Genomic DNA, 22,149 nt, shown 5'->3' with positions numbered 1-22,149 from the left:
ATATCCAGTTCAAAGTACAAAAAGAAGTTCATAAATCATGGCTTGAGTTTTAGTGATATTAAAATACAAAATTAGGATATGGTGTATAGGTGCAATGGAGGATTAAAAAAAATTGTAAATGTGGAAGAGTACAAGGTACTAAATAAAGTATAGTAGCGGATGTAGGAAAACATTAACCTGATACTTATAAATAAACTGTAAATAGAAAGGATTATAAGGAGCTTAATGAAATTTATATTACAACAGGAACAACATAACTGGACCCGCTATAACAGTGCTAATTGAACCATCAAGTTTTTAATCATACTTTCATCAATCATAACTCTATTGCGTATCCTTCTTAAACGACAGTAGAATTTTATCAATATTATTACAATATATAATTAATTATATCATATTTTGGATGGATTATATACTTCAATTGAATTTTAATCAATTAATTAAGATTTTCGTACATTATAATTAGATGATATAAAATTAAAAGAATGTGTGTCATTCATTTTTGCGCACCGCATACTTTTATTTTAATTGTCGTAAATTGACGTCACAATACTTTAATAATAAACACATACACTTAGCATTTTGAAATTCATATGAAAGAATACTTATACAACCGCTAATACCATCATAACAGACACACAGAGAAAGATGCACACGTCATGATTTTATTGATTGATTATATATGTAACAAACATACAGAAGAATTTATTATCCTTTTGGGAGAAGAGGATTCAAATCCTGCTCCTAGGGCTTGGAGTGAAAGAAGCATAAGTAAGGATGCCAGGATCTTGTTCAAGTTTGGGCATGTCGTTGATAGGCAACCCTACCCAAGCTTCTACGCCTTTACCATCACGTGTATCTAAAAGCATGGCGGTATTATGCATTCTCATGGCACTGGTAACCCACACTGGCTTTCCCCATCCAAAATCAATTTCATAAAATTGAAGTCCCATTGGACCACTGAAACCAAACAACCTAACACTATTAGTAGTATCATTATTAGTACCATCCTTTAGAAGCTCTTCAACTGCTTCCTTATACTGATTCACAAAAACAACACCACCATCTTGATAAACTTTTCTCACAAAATCACCACCCACCATCTTTTTAGATTCATGAACATTTCTTGCTAAAGTACTCTTATCACAATGACCGTCACCTGCTTCGTTATTTGCTGCGCATGTAACCGAATGAAAGAGGTTCCCAATACAATCTTCTGGTAGCGGTTGATTCATTCGATTCCGTAAATTCACTGGTATTGACTCTATAGTAGAAGTAGAATCAATATTTCTCTCTATCAATAGCTATCAAGGCACCCCAGATAAGCCCACAAACAGCCTCAAATCGTGATGGACTATATTGATGATTCAAACTTGCTTCATTTTCACTATCATTTCTCTTTTTAGAGCAGCTACCTTACAACCATCAAACACAAACCTTTTTGTCACACATTCTGGCGCACGTTGCCATTCGTTGATCCTCCTCGCGTAACTTGGAATCTCTTTGTTTCGTGGGAAGGTATCCGTGCAATCAACAACAACATGCTTATAATTAATAATGGAATTATCATCACTGGAATTAAGTTTAGCCCAGTTTTTAATAAAACCGATGGATGCTGTTGCATCAGCTACAATATGCCTGAAATTAAAGCCTATTGCCACACCTCCGCAAGCAAAGTGATTGATTTGGATAGCCATGTTGACATCATCAGTACTACTTAAGTACTTTTTGTTGGGATTGAATGGAAGCAATTGTTGCAGTGTGTTCATCTCCGGATTTTTAAGAACTTCGGACATGCTAATACTGCTGGGTACTCGGGCTTCGACGAAAGGGACGCCAGAATCGTCACAATCAACGACATAATTATCTTTGAGTACTTTTCCCGCAAAAGGGTAGTAAAGGGTTAGTGTTTTGGACAGAGAGCTTTTGAGGTGATGATAATCGTTAATAGTACTAGCACTAGTTTTATCATCAAATCTTGATGGGCCATCGTAAAACAAAAGCAATGAGGTGTAATTATTGGGAGCTAATTGATCAAGAAGGGACAGCTTGTGAGTTTTTAGGTGCAGAGGAGTTGGAGAAGATGGTTTGATAATATTCTTGGAGATGATATCAAGCTGCATTTCGTCTGTTGGGTTTGCTCAATTTTGAAAGAAAATTTTTAGCTCTTGGGAACGTAGAGACTAGAGAGAGTGTCACTGGTGCTTAGTTTAAATAGAGGAGTAATGTGATACGGCAACAAATATTTTTATACAACTTAATAACGCTATACAAACGTACGAATCATATAATTATTATTGATTGAATTTAAAACATTGTATGCCTTTCAACGGCCGCCAGCACTTTTTGATGTTAGAAATTTTCAACGAATTTGAACTTTAAATTCAATCCAACTTATTTTATATGAAGATTGTTTAAGTAATTTAACAAAAGGACTCCAAAAAACTCTATTTTAGCATTATTTCCATTCAGAAAAAGGGCTCCAACAAACTCTCACTTTTAAACGTCTTTTAGCACAAAAAGCCCCACCATGGAGATTTTTTTAAAAAAAATATTGTAGGGGTGTTTAGAATCTAATCTAATTCGCTTAATCCATTTGATCCGTAGAAATCTGATTCGTAAATATTCGATCCGTGGATTGGATTTCATTGAAAATTTGATAATCTGCAATTGGTGGATTGGATATGGATTTACTTCTGTAAATCCGCTAAAATCCATGAATCCACAAAAAAATAAAAGTATTTATTTACTTAAAAAAACTTGTAAATATGACATTACTACTTACTTACTAGTAAATAAATAAGTTAAAATATAGTTACATTAACACTATATTATATCTTATCGGATAATATATAAAATAAAAAATAATTAAATAAACAAATATAGCTTCCTAAACAATTAATTTTCATGTACTGGTCTAAACAAATGGGATTTTTTCCTTTTTGATGTGTTATATTTTGAAACTTCAAATGTATTTTCTAGCTTTATTTAAAAAATTAATTAATTTAAATCTTATTTAATTTTAAATTTGATCGGTAGTAAAATTATTTTTATATTAATTTTCTTATTTAGTTTGTTCGTCGATTGGACAGAATTAAAAATTTTTAGTCTGCAAACCAATCCACAAAATGATGGATTAGTTATGGATTAGGTCAAATCCGCATCTGATTCACAAACGTATGGATTAGATTTGAATTGAATTTCACAAATTCATGGATTACATTGGATTGAAAATTTTTAATCTGTAAAATCGTGGATCGGATATGGATTAATATCCAATCTGCAAAATTCGATCCGCGAACAGCCCTAAAATATTGATTGATATTCTTTTTTTTTTCATTGGTAGGTTTTTTCCCCTTAAAAATTTGTTATAGCCATTGTGAAACTAATCCTGAGAAATTTGAGAACCAAGTGTGAATGTTTATTTGAAATTGAAAGAAAAAAGTTTGAATTACTTTAATTTTTTTAATTACCATGAAATTGAGGAATGAGGAAATAAATAGAAGTATGATTAATTAAGTAATTTTATCAAAAAATAATTCTAAAAATAAAAACTTAATTTGAATATAGGATCTTAGAGAGAAAATTGATGTATTCAAATAGCCCACCCTTTTTGAAAATATTTTCAAATTCAAATCAAACAAACCTCTTTTTCTTTTTTTGTTCTCCTCGTCAATAAATGTGTATCTTGCATCCCGTCCCAAAAAGAAATGATTCCTCCCTTTGTCTTTTCTTTAATTAGAAGCATCTGGGTCTATAATTGTGAATCTTAGATCTAGTAATTCCCATTTCTTGTGTTACATCAGCTTTGTGCCAAAATAAAAGTCCGAAAATTTGATGAGGATTCATGATTCTTACGAAAAAAAAAAGGTGAGAAATGAACTTCTAGATAAAATGATGCTAATTAAACAATCAAGTTTTTAATCATACTTTCATCAATCATAGCATGAGTTGTAGGTGGCAAGCTGTTTGGAAGTTAAATGATCCTTCAAAGGTACGTATTTTTTCTTTGGCGGGCATTATTAAATATTTTGCCAACAATGGAAAAATGAGAGTCAAAGAGAGTTGTACCAGATTCAATATGTTGCATGTGTGGCCATTTGGAGGAGACAGTGATGCATGTTTTGCTGGGATGTGATAGGGCCCAAGGGGTGTGGAAATTAACGATGTTTGAGTGTTTGTTTTGGAAAATAATAGTTATGATTTATGGGGGTTTGGGTATGCTAGATTGTGCTTACACTTGCTGAATTGCCTTAATTTACTTGTGATGCTTATGTGGGGTATTTGGGAAGCTTGAAATAGCTATTTGTATGAAAGGGTTCAAGTGGTGCCGTCATATGTAGTTGCAAGAACTGAGTGCATGTCCCAATCTTTTGGGTCTGTGCAATCTGTCAATGGAAGCTGTTTGCAACCTAGTGGTGTTTGTGCCTCCATTGGGCTGGTGTAAATTAAATATGGATGTAGCTATGGATAAAGTGAATGGTAGGATGGGTTATGTAGCAAGGATCAGTAATAGTACTGGAGAGGTTATGACTGTTGGAGTTGATCAAGGAGTTTTTACAGATGACGTGGATATTCCAGAGGTTGAAGGAGTTCACTTTAGCGTACGACTCGCTAGTAAGACTAGTTTGTCTCCATTGGTGATGAAGTTGGATTCATTACTGGTTACTCAATTTGTTTTAGGCAAATGTCATATACGTAAAGAGTTATTTTAGATCATTTCAGAGGTACAGAGGCTAATTTCAGTGCGATGGCGCTCCATGGTTTGACATATTCTAAGATGTTATAATCATACTACTAATGTATTAGCTAAATTTGCTCACAAGTTCTATAGATATTTAGTTTGGTTGGAGAATAATCCAAGCCTCTTATAATGTTCTCTCTAACTTAAGTTTTCGCAACTCAATCATGTATGGTGGAATCATCAAAGAATTGAGCCTTTCGAACTATGTCTCTAACTCACTATAGGCTCGGGAAACAAAGAGAAGATGTGTATGAATCTCTGAAATTAAATACCTGCATTTGTTTCAAAAAATAAAACTTCCAACCTTTTCACAGTTACAGTTCACTGCACGACGCATTTTATGCTTATAATTTATTTGTATGCCTTATATAATTAATTGTATCATATCGAAATTGATTATATAGTTCATTGGATTTCCATATCAATTAATTATTTTTCAAACTGTATAATTAATGATAAAAATGACTTCCAATACTATATAAAACTCAAGACAAAGCTCAGCTCAATATTGTATCTGAATTTTACTATAAATCCTCTATTTTTTTCACTTAATTAGAAGCAGCTGAATCCAAATTTTAGTATAAATTCCTCTAAATCCTTTGGCAAAAGAGAGCCTGTGAGTTTTAAGGTGCAGCGGAGTTGGAGAAGAAGGTTCGAAATTTTTTCTGGAGATGATACTGAGGTGCATTTTGTCTGTTGGTTTGCTAAATTGGAAAGAAAATGTTTGTCTTTAGCAAATGTGGTGAGAGTGCTCGGGTGAGCCTGACTGTTGCTCACTTTAAATAGAAGATTAATGTGATATATCTGCAAATACTTTTGTGCAAAAAAATATTATACAAATTAACGTGATATTATCAATTGAATTAAAAACATCGTCTGCCTTTGAGCGTTTGCAAGCATTTTTTGTATTAGAAAATTGCAACAGATTTCAACTTAATATTCAATCCAACTAATTTTTCCATACGAACTTGGTTAAGATTTTGACTTAAATATGTACATCAAAATTTGGCCATTTATTTGGTTCAATCTAATGGCTGAGATAATCGTTTATGTAGCATTAAAACTCTACTAAATAGGTAACTCAAAAAACATAACAGTTGAGGTATTATATTAAAACTTAAGAAAGAGATAGAATCCTGACTCTTGATATACTTCATTCCTCAACGAGATTACACACTGCAATTTATTTTTATTTTTATTTTTTTCCTACCACTTCCTCAATATTCATTTCTGCATCCAAAAATTATTTACACTTTCTTTGATCGTGTCCCGAAACTTCGGCACACTATGCATTTTCGATTATTACGGCTTGGAGCTAGACACCTCAATCGAGCTCTCTAATCTATCCTTGCTACTGATACCTTCTTTTCCTTCTTTTGTCCTACCTTTTGTTTGTGTTTTATATATCCGGATCTTGAACTATCACCTGGCTAGATATGGCTCCAAAATTTTCTAGAACCTTTGAAGTAGAAACTTGATTCCCGTTATTGCTTTCCTTGTATAGACATACGACACAAATGACTAAGTTTATATGCTTCTGAATTGGCACGTTTCATCCATCTTTTTGAAATGAAATCTCTTCAGTTTTAGAACAAATTGTTCGAAGTAACCATCATCTTCTTCTTCTTTAAACTTGAAACGAATGGAATCAACTAATCGATCACGAAATTTGTCAGAAATGTTTCGTGTGTAAATGCTTGCTGTGTGTGTGTGCTTCAATATTGTCAAATTATTATCATCAATAACTCTCTCTTTATGCTCAGATATACAAATCTTTTAATAATTCAAGTTTGTTTTTGTCGAAACAAAATTATTAAAAAGCGCATAATCACCTTCATCATGGGCCGTCTTGTCATTCCTGTATCAAATATTTCTCGATGGTACACTAGCACAGAAGCACCCATGATTCACGAATTTCAGTTAAATTTTTAAGCCGTTCACTATTACCCAAGCCACATACTCTGTAATCAAATCACTCCACATATTTTCAATTTTTTTTTCACAATTTCTTTTTTGTATAAATCATAATTCTAATTTTCTTAATATTTGTAAGAGTCAGTATTCTATATAATCCCATTGAAGTAGTTGCAAAAAGAAAATTTTTTGCTAGTAAAATCTCGTCAGGATTAACTCTCTTTCTTTTTTAAGTTTTAGTATGACACTTCAGCCTTTTTGTTTTTTGAAGTCATATGTTTAATGGAGTTAATGCCACATAAGCAATTATCTCAGCCCTTAAATTTAACCAAATGAATGGTCAGATTTTGATGTCTAGATTTAAATTAAAATCTTAAATTAAAAATAAAAGGTGATTTTATGTATAAAAAAAAATTGTCATTATTTCCATTCATAAAAGGACTCCTACAAACTCTCTTTTAGCATTACCTAAGGTCAATTAACTTCATTTAACACAAAAAGCCCCATAGAGATTTTTTTTTTCCCCCTTGGAAGTATTATTTGACTATTTGCTTATTAATTTTTGACAGAAAGATTTTGGACGGTATGTTCTGGAGCCCGTATAAACATTGAAAGATTTCTTTACAATATCATATTTTCAAACTCACAAGTCATATTTAAATTGTAATTGAAAACATTATATGTGTAACGAAATACTTAGTTTGCAATTTGAAACTTATAAGAAAGAAACAATTATACGACCGACCAATATAATCATAATAAATATATACAGAAAGATAAATATGTCATCAATTTATTGGAAAATGATGTTCTTACAAAGGAGTGCACAAAGCTTTGCACAAAACGAACCGTTTTGTGCAAAATATAAAACCCAATTCGTACGTGCAAGCAACACCACGCACACGCATGCCTGAAATTCCAGCAGAGATCTCACTCGCGTCTCCCTCCTTTCTCCCCTACCACAACAATATTTTTCGGTCTCTCGCTCCTGTCTCCACGCAAGGTCGGTCTCAACTTCTTTCTCCCTCACCACGCAGCAACAGTGACAACTCTCTCTGTCTCTCGCCTGAAGCATCTCGCTGCCTCACTCTCCCTCACTCTCTCGGCTCCGTTCTCCCACATTCTCTCGATCTCAGTTGCATCGCTCTCTCTCCCCCAACATAATCTGCTTAACATTGTTAAGGTTGGTGTTCAATTCATTGCTTTACTTTGTAATTTGGTTGCTGGAATTATGAAATTGAAAACCCTAGAAAACCAAATTAGAAATTAGGCGGACAATGTTCAATTCATTGCTTTTATTGTATACAATTTGCTTTCATTGCTTTAATTTGTAATTAGGTTGTTGGAATTATGGAATTGAAAACCCTAGAAAATTGCTTGTAGCTGTGTGCTTTGGGTAGTTGGCTCTTTTCATTTTCATCCGGGTAGTGGCTGTGTGCTTTGTTTGAATGGTGGTAATGGCTTGTGAATGCATTTAGTTGACTTAATGTGCTTGGAATAATTGCTTGTAGCCAATTTGATTTGGTTGCAAATGTGAAAGCATATTTCGGGGGCTTAAGTGATTGGAAATGTAAATTTATCGGTTGGAGGTTTGGATTGAATATGGCTAGATGATTAGGGAAAGCTTTAGGAAAATACAGAAATGATTAGGGGAAGGTTTAGTAAAATTACAGAAAATAAAGTTTACATATCAAAAACTAACTGTTGTGGCTGTTAGTTCTTGGGCAAGTATTATTAATAACTGTTCTGTCCAATTGTTTTTTCCACTTCAATTGCTTAATGCCTACTAAATGTTGTGGCTGTTTTTTCTTATGGAATTGATTAGTAGCTGGTGTGTCCTATATTGTTTCCCCTGTCCAGTTGCTTAATGCTCACTAACTAATACGGCTTTTTTTTTTCTCCTTGTCAGTTGCTTAAATTGGTTGGATATTTCTATCACAATGTCCTCTAGCATGAGTGAAGCTCCAAATCCACACATAAAAACTTGTGAAAAGTGCTGCAATGATAAGATCTTACGAACTTCGCATACAAGAGAGAATCCGAATCGTAAGTTTTGGAAGTGCAAAGGATGTGGGGCATTTGAATGGGACGACGATCGGAAGAACAGTGAATATACTGTGTGTCGAGTGGTGGAAGATCGAAATATGAGCGAGATTAAAATTGATCTCTTACTAGGAGAAGTGCGCAAGTTGGGGCATCAAATGGAATACCTGTCTCTTAAATTTGAATTGCTTGAAAGAGAACTTCAACGAAGTTCGCAACCAAGTATTATTGTAAAATATGTCCCACAAATAATTATATGTATTTTAATATGTATTGTATTTAAATTGTACATTGAACTAATGTATTAACTTCTCTTATTTGCAATGAAAATTACGTTTATGGTTGAAATATTATTTTCTGTTAGTTGCAACTTTACATTAAATTGTGTATAGCTTTCGGTATTGTACATTCAATTTAAATTGTACATTCAACTTTGCATTAAATTGTACATTCAACTTTACATTTCCCCCTTCCCAACCAAACCATTTGCTGCTGGAAATAAACATATGCATGCCAAAATCACAGCTGCAAAGCTGAACATTTCTCCCTTCCCAAACCAAATCAGTTGCTGCTGGAAATAAACATATGCAGGCCAAAATCTCAGCTGCAAAGCTGAACATTTCCCCCTTCCCAACCAAACCATTTGCTGCTGGAAATAAACATATGCATGCCAAAATCACAGCTGCAAAGCTGAACATTTCCCTCTTCCCAACCAAATCAGTTGTTGCTGGAAATAAACATATGCAGGCCAAAATCTCAGCTGCAAAGCTGAACATTTCCCCCTTCCCAACCAAATCATTTGCTGCTGGAAATAAACATATGCATGCCAAAATCACAGCTGCAAAGCTGAACATTTCCCTCTTCCCAACCAAATCAGTTGTTGCTGGAAATAAACATATGCAGGCCAAAATCTCAGCTGCAAAGCTGAACATTTCCCCCTTCCCAACCAAATCATTTGCTGCTGGAAATAAACATATGCATGCCAAAATCACAGCTGCAAAGCTGAACATTTCCCTCTTCCCAACCAAACCACATGAACATTGGACAAAAATAAATCACTTTTGTAATATCAACAACAGCAACTTCAATGAACCGTGCATAAATCAAACAAAATATTACACATTTATGCTCAATCAAACATATAATTCTCCATAATTAAAACACAAGTATAATAACAAACATATGATTCTCCAAAATTAAAACACAAGTATAATAGAAAACATATGATTCTCCAAAAACACAAGTATAATGTTATTTTCCAAAATCATGTTGAAACTCTGAATTAACTCCATATTCATTAGCTTGCTGAAAGAGTAACTGTTGAAAATGTCCATGCTGTACGAGTTGTGGGTGCTGCTGGAGTTGTGGGTGCTGTTATAAAAATTCAAACATTATGTTATAATAAGAAATACAATAGATAAAATAAATGAAAAAAAGTATATATATATATATATATATCTGGTGAACAACTTACATTATAATAGTTTGTAGTTCCATATGGGTATACATTCGTATGAATATCACTTCCTCCAACATTTAGAAGTGTCTACATAAGATCCACAATATAACTCAAAATATGTACGAATTAAGTTATGTACGGATTAAGAAAAATGATAAGAATATGGCCTCACTTACCGTTGCAATATTGCTTCCTTGTGGAGTTACAACAGACACTTGAGAAGATAATATATTGTCTACATGTCCATCCTGCAAAGTCATCAAAAAAATCATTTAAGCACCATTTATGTAATAAATTATTTTAATTAATTAATGGTAAAACTAACCTCTGCATCCGAACGTGTTGAATTCTTTTTAGGTTTGGTAGACCTTGTTGACTTTTTCCTTTGACAAGGTGGACGACCTTTCCGACGCCTCACTTCTGGATCACGTACTCCCTCAGTTGCATTTGTTGAAATTCCCATGCTGTTACTACAACTTCCTTGACCTGAAAATCCCGCGTTGTTACCTTCGCATTGAATTGGCTCTGGTAGATCTCTCCGTACATCCTCAATCCAATTCAAAACAAGATTAGAACTCTCAACATTTCTTGCAGCCACGTTTGCAACTTCCGCAAACCTAACACACATTTTCTCATACCGTTTTTGCTCATCTGTGCAACCGTGCAACTCATGACTCGTTTTGACCCTACTATGGCATCTCCACACATCTTTTCTCCATCTTCGTAGAATGTACTTTTCCGAAAGTACTTCCGAGTCATTGCGTATCATGATGTAAATGGCATGTCTGCACATAATTCCTCTAAATTGGAACATCGAACAACTGCAACTGATCTCACCCTTATCTTTTTCAAAATGTACTTCAAAAAAAATTCTTTTCTTAAACTCTCCAATTTTAACATCTTCTCTGACTATATGTTCACAACCCATTGAATTGACGTATTCACAATACATCTTCGCAGTCAACTCTTTCTGAAACTCCTGAAACTTTAAAATGGTGTACACATCTCGAACTTGCTTCTCCATCTCGTAAGATGTTACGCATGGCATTTGTTGTGAAAGACACCTGGCATCTTCTTCGACTTCTTTTTGAACTTTACTCTTTAATGCATTACTGTACTGCTCTACAAACTGCTTCAATGCGGTTTTTGAGTTAACATAACCATCAAAAAACGCATTCATGCTCTCACTTCGTTGAGTAGTTGACATTCCAGCCCAAAAACTATCCTTCAGGTAACATGGTACCCAATGATGTCTCTCATTATACAAGCCATGTAGCCAATCATTACCACCCAAATCATATTCTACAATCATGCGGTGCCAAATTTCCTCGAACTTTGCAGGGCTCTGTGAATCATAAACAGCACAATGCAACATATCGCTAATGTCACGATATTGTTTATAGCCCCCTAGCTTATCCGGAATCTTCTTAAGTATATGCCACAAACACCACCGATGTCGAGTATTAGGGAAGACAGCAGCAATTGCAATTTTCATGGCCTTGTCTTGGTCTGTAATAATTCCAATGGGAGCGGAATTGGACATGCATGCTAGCCACGTTCGAAATAACCAAGTGAACGTCTCAACATCCTCATGTGAAATCAATCCACATCCAAACAAAATAGAATGACCATGATGATTTACTCCCACAAATGGAGCAAATGGCATGTCATACTTATTTGTAAGGTATGTTGTGTCAAAAGTAACAACATCTCCAAACTCTTTGTATGCTTCCCTATTCCTTGGCTCAGCCCAAAATACATTTTTCAATCGACCCTCATCATCCACTTGCATACTAAAAAAAAACCTATTGTCTTCTGACTGCACTCTCATAAAATAGTTTTGAAGAGCAGCAGCATCTCCATCCCCAAGGCGTAGCAGTCTTTCTTTTTGTATATGATTTCTACAATCTCTTTCTGTGAATGTCACATTTTCATGCCCACCAGCCTCAATAACAAGTGATTGATAATTTTGGGACAATCTAATCCCTGCTCTATCATTTACATTAAGCTTCTTTTTTGCATATGAACTAAGGCTGCGATTGCATCGAAAAAATTTAGACTTGGTTGGAGTCAACAATGTATGGTTGTGTTCAATATTTAAAACTCGAATCCTCCACTTTCCGTCTTCCTCTAATCCTCCTCCCAATTTAGCATTGCAACCTATTTTTGCATTAGGTTGGGGCCTTAGCGGATTACTAGATTTGCTTCTTGTTGCACCACTCCGCCCACAAACATAACTCACATGTCGTATCATCCCATCAATGCCCTTACTACTACTTCTTCGCATAACTGGAAACCCTTTTCTTTTACCATATTCTCTGTAATAATTATACATTTCAATCTCACTATTGAATGACATCCCAATCATTGGCTCATCATCCAGTAAGTTGTCCTCCTGAATTTCCTCAAACTCTTCAATGCTTTTTTCCATAGTCTTTATTTGTTCAAAAGGAATATATTTTATATTAATCAACTGAATATATTTCACATTACTCAAGATAAGAACAAAATTCGAACAAAATTCAGATTATCGTAATCAACAGAATCAACATTAATCGGCAAATGCAATATATGCTCTATAAAATTCAAATAGAAAAAATCAATAACTAAACAGAACGTACTTACTCAAAGGCTCACAAATTTGGCAAATATGACAAAAATTAAGGTTCCACGTTAGGCTAGGTGAAGTACCCGAAATGGGGCAAAATAATTAATCTTCAATTAATTATAAATTAAAGCAATAAATTGAACAACACAATCAACATTAATCGGCAATTGCAATATATGCTCTGTAAAATTTAAATAGAACAAATCAAGAACTAAATAGAACCTAATTGCTCAAAGGCTCACAAAATTCGGCAAATATGACAAAAATTAAGGTTTCACGTTAGGTTAGGTGAAGTACCCGAAATGGGGCAAAATGCTGCTGCTGAGATCGAGAGATTGAGGGAGAGATTGAGGGAGATCGATGCCGAGAGAGTGAGGAAGAATGAAGCCACCAAGAATGAGAGAAAACCGAACTGAGAGAGTGAGGACAACCGAGAACGAAGCTGTTGCTGTGTGGAGAACAAAGCTGCTGCGTTTTTGTTGCAATGAAAGGAGCCTTTTAGAATGAAAGCCGAGCTGAGAGAGTGAGGACAACCGAGAACGAAGCTGTTGCTGTGTGGAAAACGAAGCTGTTGCTGTGTGGAGAACAAAGCTGCTGCGTTTTTGTTGCAATGAAATGAGCCTTTTAGAATGAAAATCGAGCTGTTACAGTGAAGGAAGAATGAAATGTAACGTGCGCGTCTTGTGAAATTATGAGAAGTCTTTTAAAGGTTGCACAAAACGCACCGTTTTGTGCAAACCTTTGTGCTCGTTTTTGTGAGCATATCGCTACTGCAATTTATTAGTTGGTTGTATACATACAACAGACATTTATTATCGTTGGGGAAAGGATTCAAATCCTGCTCCTAGGGCTTGAACTGAAAGAGGCATAGGCAAGGATACCAAGATCTTGTTCAAATTTCGACATGTCGTTAATAGGCAATCCCACCCAGGCTTCTACTCCTTTCCCATCACATGTATCTAAAAGCATGGCAACATTATTAAGCCTCATGACAGTGGTAACCCACAATGGCTTTCCCCATCCAAAATCAATTCCATAATATTGAAGTCCAATCGGACCACTAAAACCAAACAGCCTAACACTATTAGTAGTATTATTATTAGTGCCATCCTTTAGAAGTTCTTTAACTGCTTCCTTATACTGATTCACAAAAACACCACCACCGTCTTGATACACTTTTCTCAAAAAATCATCACTCACCATCTTTGTAAATTCACGAACATTTCTTGCTAAAGTACTCTTATTATAATGACCGTCACCTGCTTCATTATTTTCTGTGCATGTAACTGCATGAAAGAGGTTCCCAATACAACCTTCGGGTAACGGTGGATTCATTCGATTTCGTAAATTCACTGGGATTGTTGCTACAGTAGAAGTAGAATCAATATTTTTCTCTCTATCCATAGCTAGCAAGGCACCCCAAATAAGCCCACACACAGCCTCAAATCGTGATGGACGATATTGAAGATTCAAACTTGCTTTTTCCATTGTCATTTCTCTTCTAAGAGCAGCTACCTTACTACCATCAAACCTAAACCTTTTTGTTACGCATTCTGTTGAACGTTGCCATTCGTTAATACTCCTCGCATAACCTGAAATCTCTTTGTTTGGTGGGAAGATATTTGTGCAATCAACAACAGCATACTTAGTGCTAACATCAATATTAATATCATGATCATCATTGGAATAGTTAAGTTTAGCCCAGTTTTTGATAAACCCTATTGCCGCTGCCCCATCAGCTACAATGTGCCTGAAATTAAAACCCACTGCCACACCTCCGCAATGAAAGTAATTGATTTGCACAGCGACGGTGACATCATGAGTGCTCAAGTGCTTTTTGTTCGGATTGAACGGAAGCAATTGTTCCAGTGTATCCATCTCTGGAAAATTAAGCACATCAAACATGTTACTGCCGACGAGGGTTTCAACAACAGGGACACCAGAGTCGTCACAATCAATAACATAATTATCTTTGAGTAGTACTCGTCCTGCAAAAGGATAGTAGTGGGTTAATGTTTTGGACAGAGAGTTTTTAAGACGACGAGAAATGTTATTAGTACTATTAATGGTCGCAGTACTGGTTTTGTCATCAACTCTTGATGATGAGTCGTAAAACAAAACAATTGGTAAGTAAATATCGGGAGCTAGTTGATCAAGAAGAGATAGCTTGTGAGTTTTAAGGTGGTGAGGAGTTGGAGAAGATGGTTTGATAACTTCTTTGGAGATGATGCGTAGCTGCATGTTCTTGGTTTGCTATATTTGGAATCTTGTTTAAATTTTTGCTTTGATTGATTACAAGAAAGTGGATGTCAAGTTTTATATAGAGTCAAGGAGGATTTATCAAGACGAATGATTTCAAAATATTCTCTAGAGTCTTAGTCGTACAAAGTCAAAATCATAGCACTTGACGAAAGATAAATTCAATAATATCCAGAATTAAAGTTGATTCCTTATCTTGTAGTCTATGCTTCGAGGCAAATTCTTGACGAAAGATAAGACTTCAAGCACTAAATCGACACAAGAAATTTGCTCAAATCATCCTCATAAAACTTTTGGAAAAAAGCCATCGACATTCGAGACTTTCAATAGTTACTTAAATGTCTCTATCTGTTGAAGAATTAATTTTCGCATAAATTTCTTTTTGGATAATTATATCCAAAAGAAACATAGTTAGGCTAATATAATGAAAGAATGTTATTACTCTCCCCTCCCTAAAAGAAAAGAATATGCGTGACCATTGTCAAAACTAAAAAACTCTATACGCATACTTAAGTAAAATTTAAAAATTTATTATTTAGAATTAATATAAGGCTCTGATACATCGAGTGGATACTGATGTTATTATCAGATAATTAGATTTTATTGACTTTCTGACTATTTCATAATGAATGGTCTGTTGGATATGGTACCCAAGAATACTGCAGTTCCTTAGGGTGTGTTTGGTGCATATGATTATGGTGTATTATAATACTATTCACATTAAAATAATACCAAACCCATGTTTGGAACAAAATTACAAGGGATTGGGGTGGGAGGCTAATGCGTCAACTGACGCATTAGCTTTGTTTTTTTTTTTTGTGCTTTTGCTTTTAACTTTTGCTTTTTGCTTTATTATTATTATAATACTAAAATAATAAATAAATATAGTTTTTAATTTAATATAATATTTTTATTTTATTTGTTTTTACATTATAATTATTAATATAAATTAATAAATAAATAATTTATCATTCAATAATAGTATATTTTTTATTTTTTTATTATAATTTATTAATAAATTTATAACTTATTATAACTAATAAAAATATTTAAATATGAATAAATTTAAATAATATTAATTTAAAATTAATAATAATATAAATAATAACATAAAATATTAATGCAATTTAAATATATTAATATAATATAAAACATTAATATAATATAATATTTAATTTAAATTAATTAAAAAAATAATACGGTACAGTGTAGCACCCAACATTGTACAATATTATTATAATACAATGCTAATGCAATACAGCATAATACAATATACCAATATTAAAATAATACAATACAATATAATATAATGCAGTGTGCCAAACGCACCTTTAGTGCAATCGACTATGTCATATTTTCATTAATAACAATTTTATTTATTTAAAGAAAAAAGTATGAATAAAAAACTTGCAATTGATGTCTCCGTAGATATTTGAATCCATCTGCAGTCGGCCCAAACCCATTGATTATTGGTCCAAAAAAATTCGCGGATGAATGTTTCGAGGCTCAAAATGATCGCAATATGCTAAGCCAACAGGAGTGGGTGAGAATTTATAATCCGAGGAAAATGAATATTCGATTTCCAATTGGAAAATACCAGAGCCAGAGTCCGTACCCGGATTGAGAAATTGACATCACTATCCCTACCCAGAGCTAGCTTACAGTGGGATCACTGGATTGAGTGAAAAGGACAAAAAGAAAGAAAAGGACACAAAGCAGAACTCGCAACTGGTTGCAGCTTCTGCTTACAGGCTACAGAGACAGCAGTGGGTTTCAGTTTCTTGGCTCAAAACAAAAGACACAGTATCTGATCATTAATATTAGATTTTGATGGTCCAATCTCGCTGACTGCTGACCGCACGCCCGCATGACACAACCTAACACTTTTAATTAATAGTTCTACATTTTTCGACTCTCATCGTCACTCTCTCGCTCATTCATCCCTCTTTATGTCGATCGCAGCTGCTGCTGCTCCTTCTTCTTTCTCTCTCGGTAATTTTACAAATCTGTTCTTTTGCAAATTTTACAGTAGCCTTTTCAATTTTGCTTGTTTTACAGGAATCCCATTTTGTTAATTTGATTTTTGATGGCACTTATCCATGTTATTGACATCCCCAGTTGCAAATTAGTTCGCTAGTCAGTCAGTTGGATGGTGATTTTATTGAAGATTGCTTGTTGGCATTTGTTGCTCTTCCTCACTTATGTTGTACAATTTTTTGGTTTGGTGATGATTTAAGGTCATTCGGAATGTCATTTATGCCATGCAGAGGGGATTTCCTGCTCAACTTCAAATGGGATCACAAGCACTTGGATAAAAAATCCTTCTTTTGATGCTCACAGAGCTCCTGACTTTCCTGCCATAAGGTTTTTTATTTTTATTTTCTTCCCTATACAACTTTTGGATTTTTCTGTAATAACTAGTTTGTTTAATTTTTTTAAATTGAGTCAATTGCTTTGCTAGCGAATTTGCAAAGTCAACTACGGCTTAAAGTCTTCCATGTATTTTAAATTGTTGGATGCACTAGCATGATAAAAGATTTATATTGATAGGCTTGTTCAATCTGCTGTTTGAATTGATTTTGCTATTGCATGAGATATTATTTTACATTAATTTCATTTGTGCTTTGGCAGTAAATATGTGTTGTCATGCTGCAATTGAACACATTTTTGATTTACCTGCAAAAGAAATTGAATAAGTTATTATGCTTGATGGTTGGAATAGTATCATGCATTTTGTTTGTGCGTGTGTTCATGTTTTTGTGCACAAACACAAACTCAGTCGCAATTTGTAATGTGAATGAAGATTACTGAAATTGTGTTATGCTTAGGCTTCACTACTCCACCCTTCTTCTCTTATTTTCTGAATTCGTGGAAACAACTAAAACTTATCATACTTGTAGTGAAGAAATTACTGTTCTATTTGGGGTGCAGGAATCCCTTTTTTGGTTCCACACAATTCAATTGGTTGTCTACCGGACGTGATCTTTGCCTTTCAAAAGTTTCAGTTGCTGCAGATTACTCTGATTCAGTTCCTGATTCATCTAATTACGTTAATAACCGAGGCTATCATCCCCTTGAAGAACTTAAATTTCACAAAAGGGTCAGGGACACCAAACTCACCTCAGCTGAAATAGCAAGGACAACTGCTGAGGTTTCTGCACTTTCATATTTTGAAATTATAAAACTGAAAGAATGGTTATGTCAATGGTCTAAATGCAGTGATTTGCTGCCATATTTGAATCAACTTCTCTATCTAGGATTGCACGGTCATAGTTTTCCCTTTCTGGCAGGCTAACAACAGTTCCTTGCTGGTCTTTCCTGGGACTGTACATTGTGAACCACATGAACAGATTTCATGGGCTGAGTTTCAATATGTTATTGATGATTATGGAGGTCCGCTTTCTTCTTTTGGAAATTTGTATTGGTGTTATGTAATTGGACCTAATCATTTTCTTTTAATTTTCAGATATATTTTTTGAAATTTTTGACGATGAAAATATTTTACATGATCCTGGAGCAAATAACCTAGTGGTAAGGATATATTTTCTTTTCTAATTAATTAATTTAGTTTTATCTGGATGTTGGAGATAACCAGATATTTTGGATCAATCTGAGTCCACAATGTGTCGGTTACATTTTTTAATTTGTTAGAAAATTAAACATATAATTCTGTTCATAGCTAATCATTTTTTGTTTCTTCTGAATTACCTTCAGACTGCTTTCATCGGGATGGATATCCCTAAATACGATAATCAAAGGGTTGCTGCTGGTGCTGGATACAATTATTCAGATTTTGTCACCAGTGATGACATACCTCTTGATGAGGACTATTTTGAAGTAATATTGCTTATCTCTCGTATATATATTGGGATTATCCTATGGATATGTAAATTCATATGCTCATCATATAGGTTGCGGATTCTGAAGTTTCTGATGGCTCAGTTGACTGGGGAATGCCAGATACTTCCAGCTGGGTTCATCCTATTTATTTTGCCAAGTGTTTGACAAAGGTGATTATGAGCTGGTTTTGTAATTAGTTACGTCACTGACAATTTCCCAACACCATGATCACAGTCAGTTATTGTTCTATCTTTCTATTGCAAGTTTAATTATTTAACGTGAAGTGCTGACTGTTATTCTGCTAATAACATGAACTTTGTATTTATTTATTTATAAATTTTTTTAATCTCCAGATTGTTCAACTTTACATGGCTAAAATTCTGGGTTTTTTTTTTCTCAGTATTATGTATGTCAAATTACTTTTAGTACTCTAGTGTAATGATTTATTTATTGTTTTTTCACGTAGGCTGTTAATATGGAATATGATAGAAAAATGGATCATCCTTCAAATGGTCTTTCTATAGTGGGTTACCTCAGGCCTGCGTTTGCTGATGAAGAAAGTTACTTGAGAAGGCAATTTCATTCAGAAGATAGTGATGGTGACAACTCTGACTGGCAAGGTACCATATGTTTTTGCTTTGGTTATTGAATCACCAGAATGGACTTTGCTTGCATTGAATAAAGTTGCTGTGACTAAAGGGGGTTATCGAATAAGGTGGATACTCCACAATGAATGTAATTAAATTAGTGGCTATTAAATTTTAACCTCCAGCAGATTTTCTAGGATATCTTTCTACTCATAATCTTTAAGGAATTGCCTCAAATGCCACTGCCAAACAATACTCTGCAGTTTTCTATTAACTCTTAGCACAGAGGCCATGATGTGGCGGGTTCAAGTCCGCTTGATTCCTGACATTCTGGAGTATGTGGTCCCCTTTTAAAAGTTTTTCCTATTAATAATATGGCCTGTTTGTGTATGATTGAATTCAGAAGTAATGGCATCCACAAAAACTTCAAATTCTTCACATGTAGTTGAAGGATGTCAAGGAGCTGTTATTTATCATACTCTGCGCTGCCCTTAAAATTTTTCCTTCCTTTATCTATAAGTATATGCATTTCTCTTGGAAAAGAGGAAAAATATTCTAGAATTCTTTTGAATACTATTTTTCCGCCATTTTTCACTAGTTCTTGAAAAGTTGACTATATGCTTATTTTGAAATATCTTTCTGACTCATTTGCTGTCATGTTTAGATGGTGAAACCCCGAATTTTAGTTCGAAAAATGGCAGAAGCAACACTGGCTCAACTCTTTATAGATTGGAGATTATGAGAATAGAGCTTTTCTCTGTGTATGGAATTCGGGTATGTACATTAAACTCTCAATATTCATATGTGTAAGATTGACTCATACAAGCTGACAAACCTGATATGAGGAAGATTGGATAATTAGATCTTACTGTGAACTGGAATTCAGATAAAGATAATGAAAAGGTATTAAGTAGCAATTGTTCTAGAATGTTCTCTCCTCCAATCACGACATATATGCATGTATATGACATAAGTATGAGTTCATTTCTTTCGATAACAGTGCAATGTACGAGATTCAGCCCTCTTAGATTGAAATTCTGTATCCTTCGAATATGTGCAGTCCCCTGTTAGTTTGCAAGATTTTCAAGATGCTGAGCCTGATATCCTGGTACACTCTACTTCAGCAATTATAGAACACTTCAGCCTAAAGGGCATTAGGTGCAACGTTGCTCTTAAAGCGCTTTGCAAAAAGAAAGGCCTTAATGTTGAGGTAAATAAATTTCAACCTCAGTGTTTTTGTTTCTCATCGTAATTACAAGTGTTTCTGTCTACTTTATCTTCTATATTGTGTTGGCCATTTACCCTTGTGGGTAAACTTTCTGTTTAACAGTTTCTTATGCCATTCTTGAATTTAGTTTTGGTTTTACATGTATGTACAGGAGTCCATTATTGTTGCTTAATAAGCAAGCAGAACTAGAATGTTGCGGTGCTTCAGAACAATTTTAGAGCTTAAATTCTACTCTAAGGTCATTAGCAAGAAGCGTCAGCTTGTAGGTTAAAGGTAATCTAATATGGTATTGATCTAGGGTTGGCCAGATGCTCTATATTTCAACCTTTACCCGTTCACATTAATTAAATTTTATAATATGACAAGTTTTTTGAATGACACCTTATTCTTTTCATAGGGGGAAAAGCAAAATTAACAATTTACTTAAGTTATTGAAACTTTTTGTTTTATTTCTGGTTTTAAAATGAATATGATCTCGACCTTTATCATAGGAGTCAGTTCCTTGAAGGTGAAAGTCTATTCCGTAGGCAATCGATTCGGTTTGTCAGTGGCCAGTTGGCTTATTAACTGTTTAAGGTTTCCTTTAGGGAGATAAGCCTCAATCTTTTTGCATTTGGGTTCTGGTGGGAGAAGAACATGGAAAGAAGAAATTGGGGAAAAATGAATGAGGGATATTTTTGCTGGTTGCTAATGATGATATTAATGCATCTCATCTTATTACACAGGACATATTTCAATATCTGTGAAAAAAGGGAGGTTAGAATTGGAAATGTGAGAATAAATAAATTTCTTTTTTTTATTTAATAACAGATGTCTAGTTTCATTTCATTTTTATTTCTTTTTAGCTTTAGAGATATATATTATTCTTATGAATTCGAGGTACATGTTTAACTTTTCACAATATATTTGAGCTGAAATATGAATCTCTGATCAATTAATTTGCCTGTACAGGAAGCGAATTTGATCGGGGTTGATAGTCTTGGCATGGATGTCAGAGTATTTTCTGGGGTAGAAGTAAGAACTCATCGTTTTCCTTTCAAAATCCGGGTAAGCATCCTCCACAGCAGTTAACAATATTTAACTACTACAAATTTATTCAGACGCTGGTCTCTGTTTTGACATGGCATTGGTGCATGAAAAAAAAAAAAAAAAGAGAGAAAAATAATCCCTCATTGATGTCTAGTGTAAATATATTTGCAGGCTACATCAGAAGTTGCTGCTGAGAAACAGATCCAGCAACTGTTGTTCCCACGATCTCGGCGTAAGAAGCTTCGATCTCAGCGAGATGTACTTAAAGAGTTGGACTGTTTTTAGTTTGTTGATTTTATTTTAATCATAACTATGAAGGAAAATGATTTTCAGAATAATTGGGATCAAACCCATGAGTTACTGCAATGTTAATCCAACAGAATGGATTATGTTTAATAATGAAGAGTTGTATGTACAGTCGAATGTTATTTTTCAAAA

The 22,149-nt window shown here is 34.2% G+C and overlaps 4 protein-coding genes across 6 annotated transcripts; 1 reads left to right on the top strand and 3 right to left on the bottom strand.

Annotated features, from left to right (window-relative positions):
• Window positions 1–731: 731 nt before the first annotated feature.
• Window positions 732–2,123, bottom strand: LOC102622864 (stemmadenine O-acetyltransferase-like). Its single transcript, XM_052436067.1, has 2 exons — window positions 1,416–2,123; window positions 732–1,304 (listed from the first exon to the last, which is right to left on the bottom strand). The coding sequence occupies exons 1-2, from the start codon at window positions 2,121–2,123 to the stop codon at window positions 732–734; spliced, it is 1,281 nt and encodes a 426-aa protein (XP_052292027.1).
• A 7,829-nt stretch (window positions 2,124–9,952) lies between these two features.
• Window positions 9,953–13,517, bottom strand: LOC112499582 (protein FAR1-RELATED SEQUENCE 5-like). Its single transcript, XM_052436066.1, has 4 exons — window positions 10,486–13,517; window positions 10,337–10,408; window positions 10,176–10,247; window positions 9,953–10,072 (listed from the first exon to the last, which is right to left on the bottom strand). Exons 1-4 carry the CDS (start codon window positions 12,589–12,591, stop codon window positions 9,953–9,955), a joined length of 2,370 nt encoding a protein of 789 aa, XP_052292026.1. The 5' UTR covers window positions 12,592–13,517.
• An 82-nt stretch (window positions 13,518–13,599) lies between these two features.
• LOC107177173 (stemmadenine O-acetyltransferase-like) lies at window positions 13,600–15,009 on the bottom strand. The gene has a single exon (XM_015530572.2). The coding sequence runs from the start codon at window positions 15,007–15,009 to the stop codon at window positions 13,600–13,602; it is 1,410 nt and encodes a 469-aa protein (XP_015386058.2).
• A 1,619-nt stretch (window positions 15,010–16,628) lies between these two features.
• On the top strand, window positions 16,629–22,134 carry LOC102622274 (uncharacterized protein At3g49140). 3 transcript variants are annotated; one of them, XR_370782.4, is made up of 13 exons: window positions 16,629–17,019; window positions 17,265–17,391; window positions 17,959–18,178; window positions 18,318–18,420; window positions 18,494–18,558; window positions 18,742–18,864; window positions 18,939–19,037; window positions 19,334–19,487; window positions 20,119–20,228; window positions 20,515–20,664; window positions 20,834–20,955; window positions 21,634–21,729; window positions 21,883–21,935. XR_370782.4 is itself a non-coding variant. In XM_006478801.4 (12 exons), the coding sequence occupies exons 1-12, from the start codon at window positions 16,977–16,979 to the stop codon at window positions 21,994–21,996; spliced, it is 1,374 nt and encodes a 457-aa protein (XP_006478864.2). In that variant the 5' UTR covers window positions 16,634–16,976; the 3' UTR covers window positions 21,997–22,134. The 3 variants fall into 3 exon arrangements, 2 of the variants coding, with proteins under 2 accessions (XP_006478864.2, XP_006478863.2); XM_006478801.4 differs by lacking the exon at window positions 20,834–20,955 and having other exon boundaries at window positions 16,634–17,019; window positions 17,295–17,391; window positions 21,883–22,134; XM_006478800.4 differs by lacking the exon at window positions 20,834–20,955 and having other exon boundaries at window positions 16,634–17,019; window positions 21,883–22,134.
• The last annotated feature ends 15 nt before the right edge of the window (window positions 22,135–22,149 follow it).

The sequence above is a fragment of the Citrus sinensis genome, chromosome 3 (genome assembly GCF_022201045.2).
Source record: "Citrus sinensis cultivar Valencia sweet orange chromosome 3, DVS_A1.0, whole genome shotgun sequence".
NCBI classification, from domain to species: Eukaryota; Viridiplantae; Streptophyta; class Magnoliopsida; order Sapindales; family Rutaceae; genus Citrus; species Citrus sinensis.
This window is presented reverse-complemented; position numbering and strand designations above follow the sequence as displayed.

What these genes read in the sequence shown, in the direction of transcription:
- LOC102622864 (XM_052436067.1), bottom strand. Translation starts at nt 2,123, where the DNA reads ATGCAGCTTGATATCATCTCCAAGAATATTATCAAACCATCTTCTCCA. An exon ending in TTGTGTTTGATGGTTGTAAG is followed by an intron (nt 1,305 to 1,415) that starts GTAGCTGCTCTA and finishes GTGCCTTGATAG; the next exon opens with CTATTGATAGAGAGAAATAT.
- LOC102622274 (XM_006478800.4), top strand. Translation starts at nt 16,977, where the DNA reads ATGTCGATCGCAGCTGCTGCTGCTCCTTCTTCTTTCTCTCTCG. An exon ending in CTGGAGCAAATAACCTAGTG is followed by an intron (nt 18,559 to 18,741) that starts GTAAGGATATAT and finishes AATTACCTTCAG; the next exon opens with ACTGCTTTCATCGGGATGGA. An exon ending in GTTTTCCTTTCAAAATCCGG is followed by an intron (nt 21,730 to 21,882) that starts GTAAGCATCCTC and finishes ATATATTTGCAG; the next exon opens with GCTACATCAGAAGTTGCTGC.
- LOC107177173 (XM_015530572.2), bottom strand. Translation starts at nt 15,009, where the DNA reads ATGCAGCTACGCATCATCTCCAAAGAAGTTATCAAACCATCTTCTCCA.
- LOC112499582 (XM_052436066.1), bottom strand. Translation starts at nt 12,591, where the DNA reads ATGGAAAAAAGCATTGAAGAGTTTGAGGAAATTCAGGAGGACAACTTA. An exon ending in CAACACGTTCGGATGCAGAG is followed by an intron (nt 10,409 to 10,485) that starts GTTAGTTTTACC and finishes ATGACTTTGCAG; the next exon opens with GATGGACATGTAGACAATAT. An exon ending in AAGGAAGCAATATTGCAACG is followed by an intron (nt 10,248 to 10,336) that starts GTAAGTGAGGCC and finishes GATCTTATGTAG; the next exon opens with ACACTTCTAAATGTTGGAGG.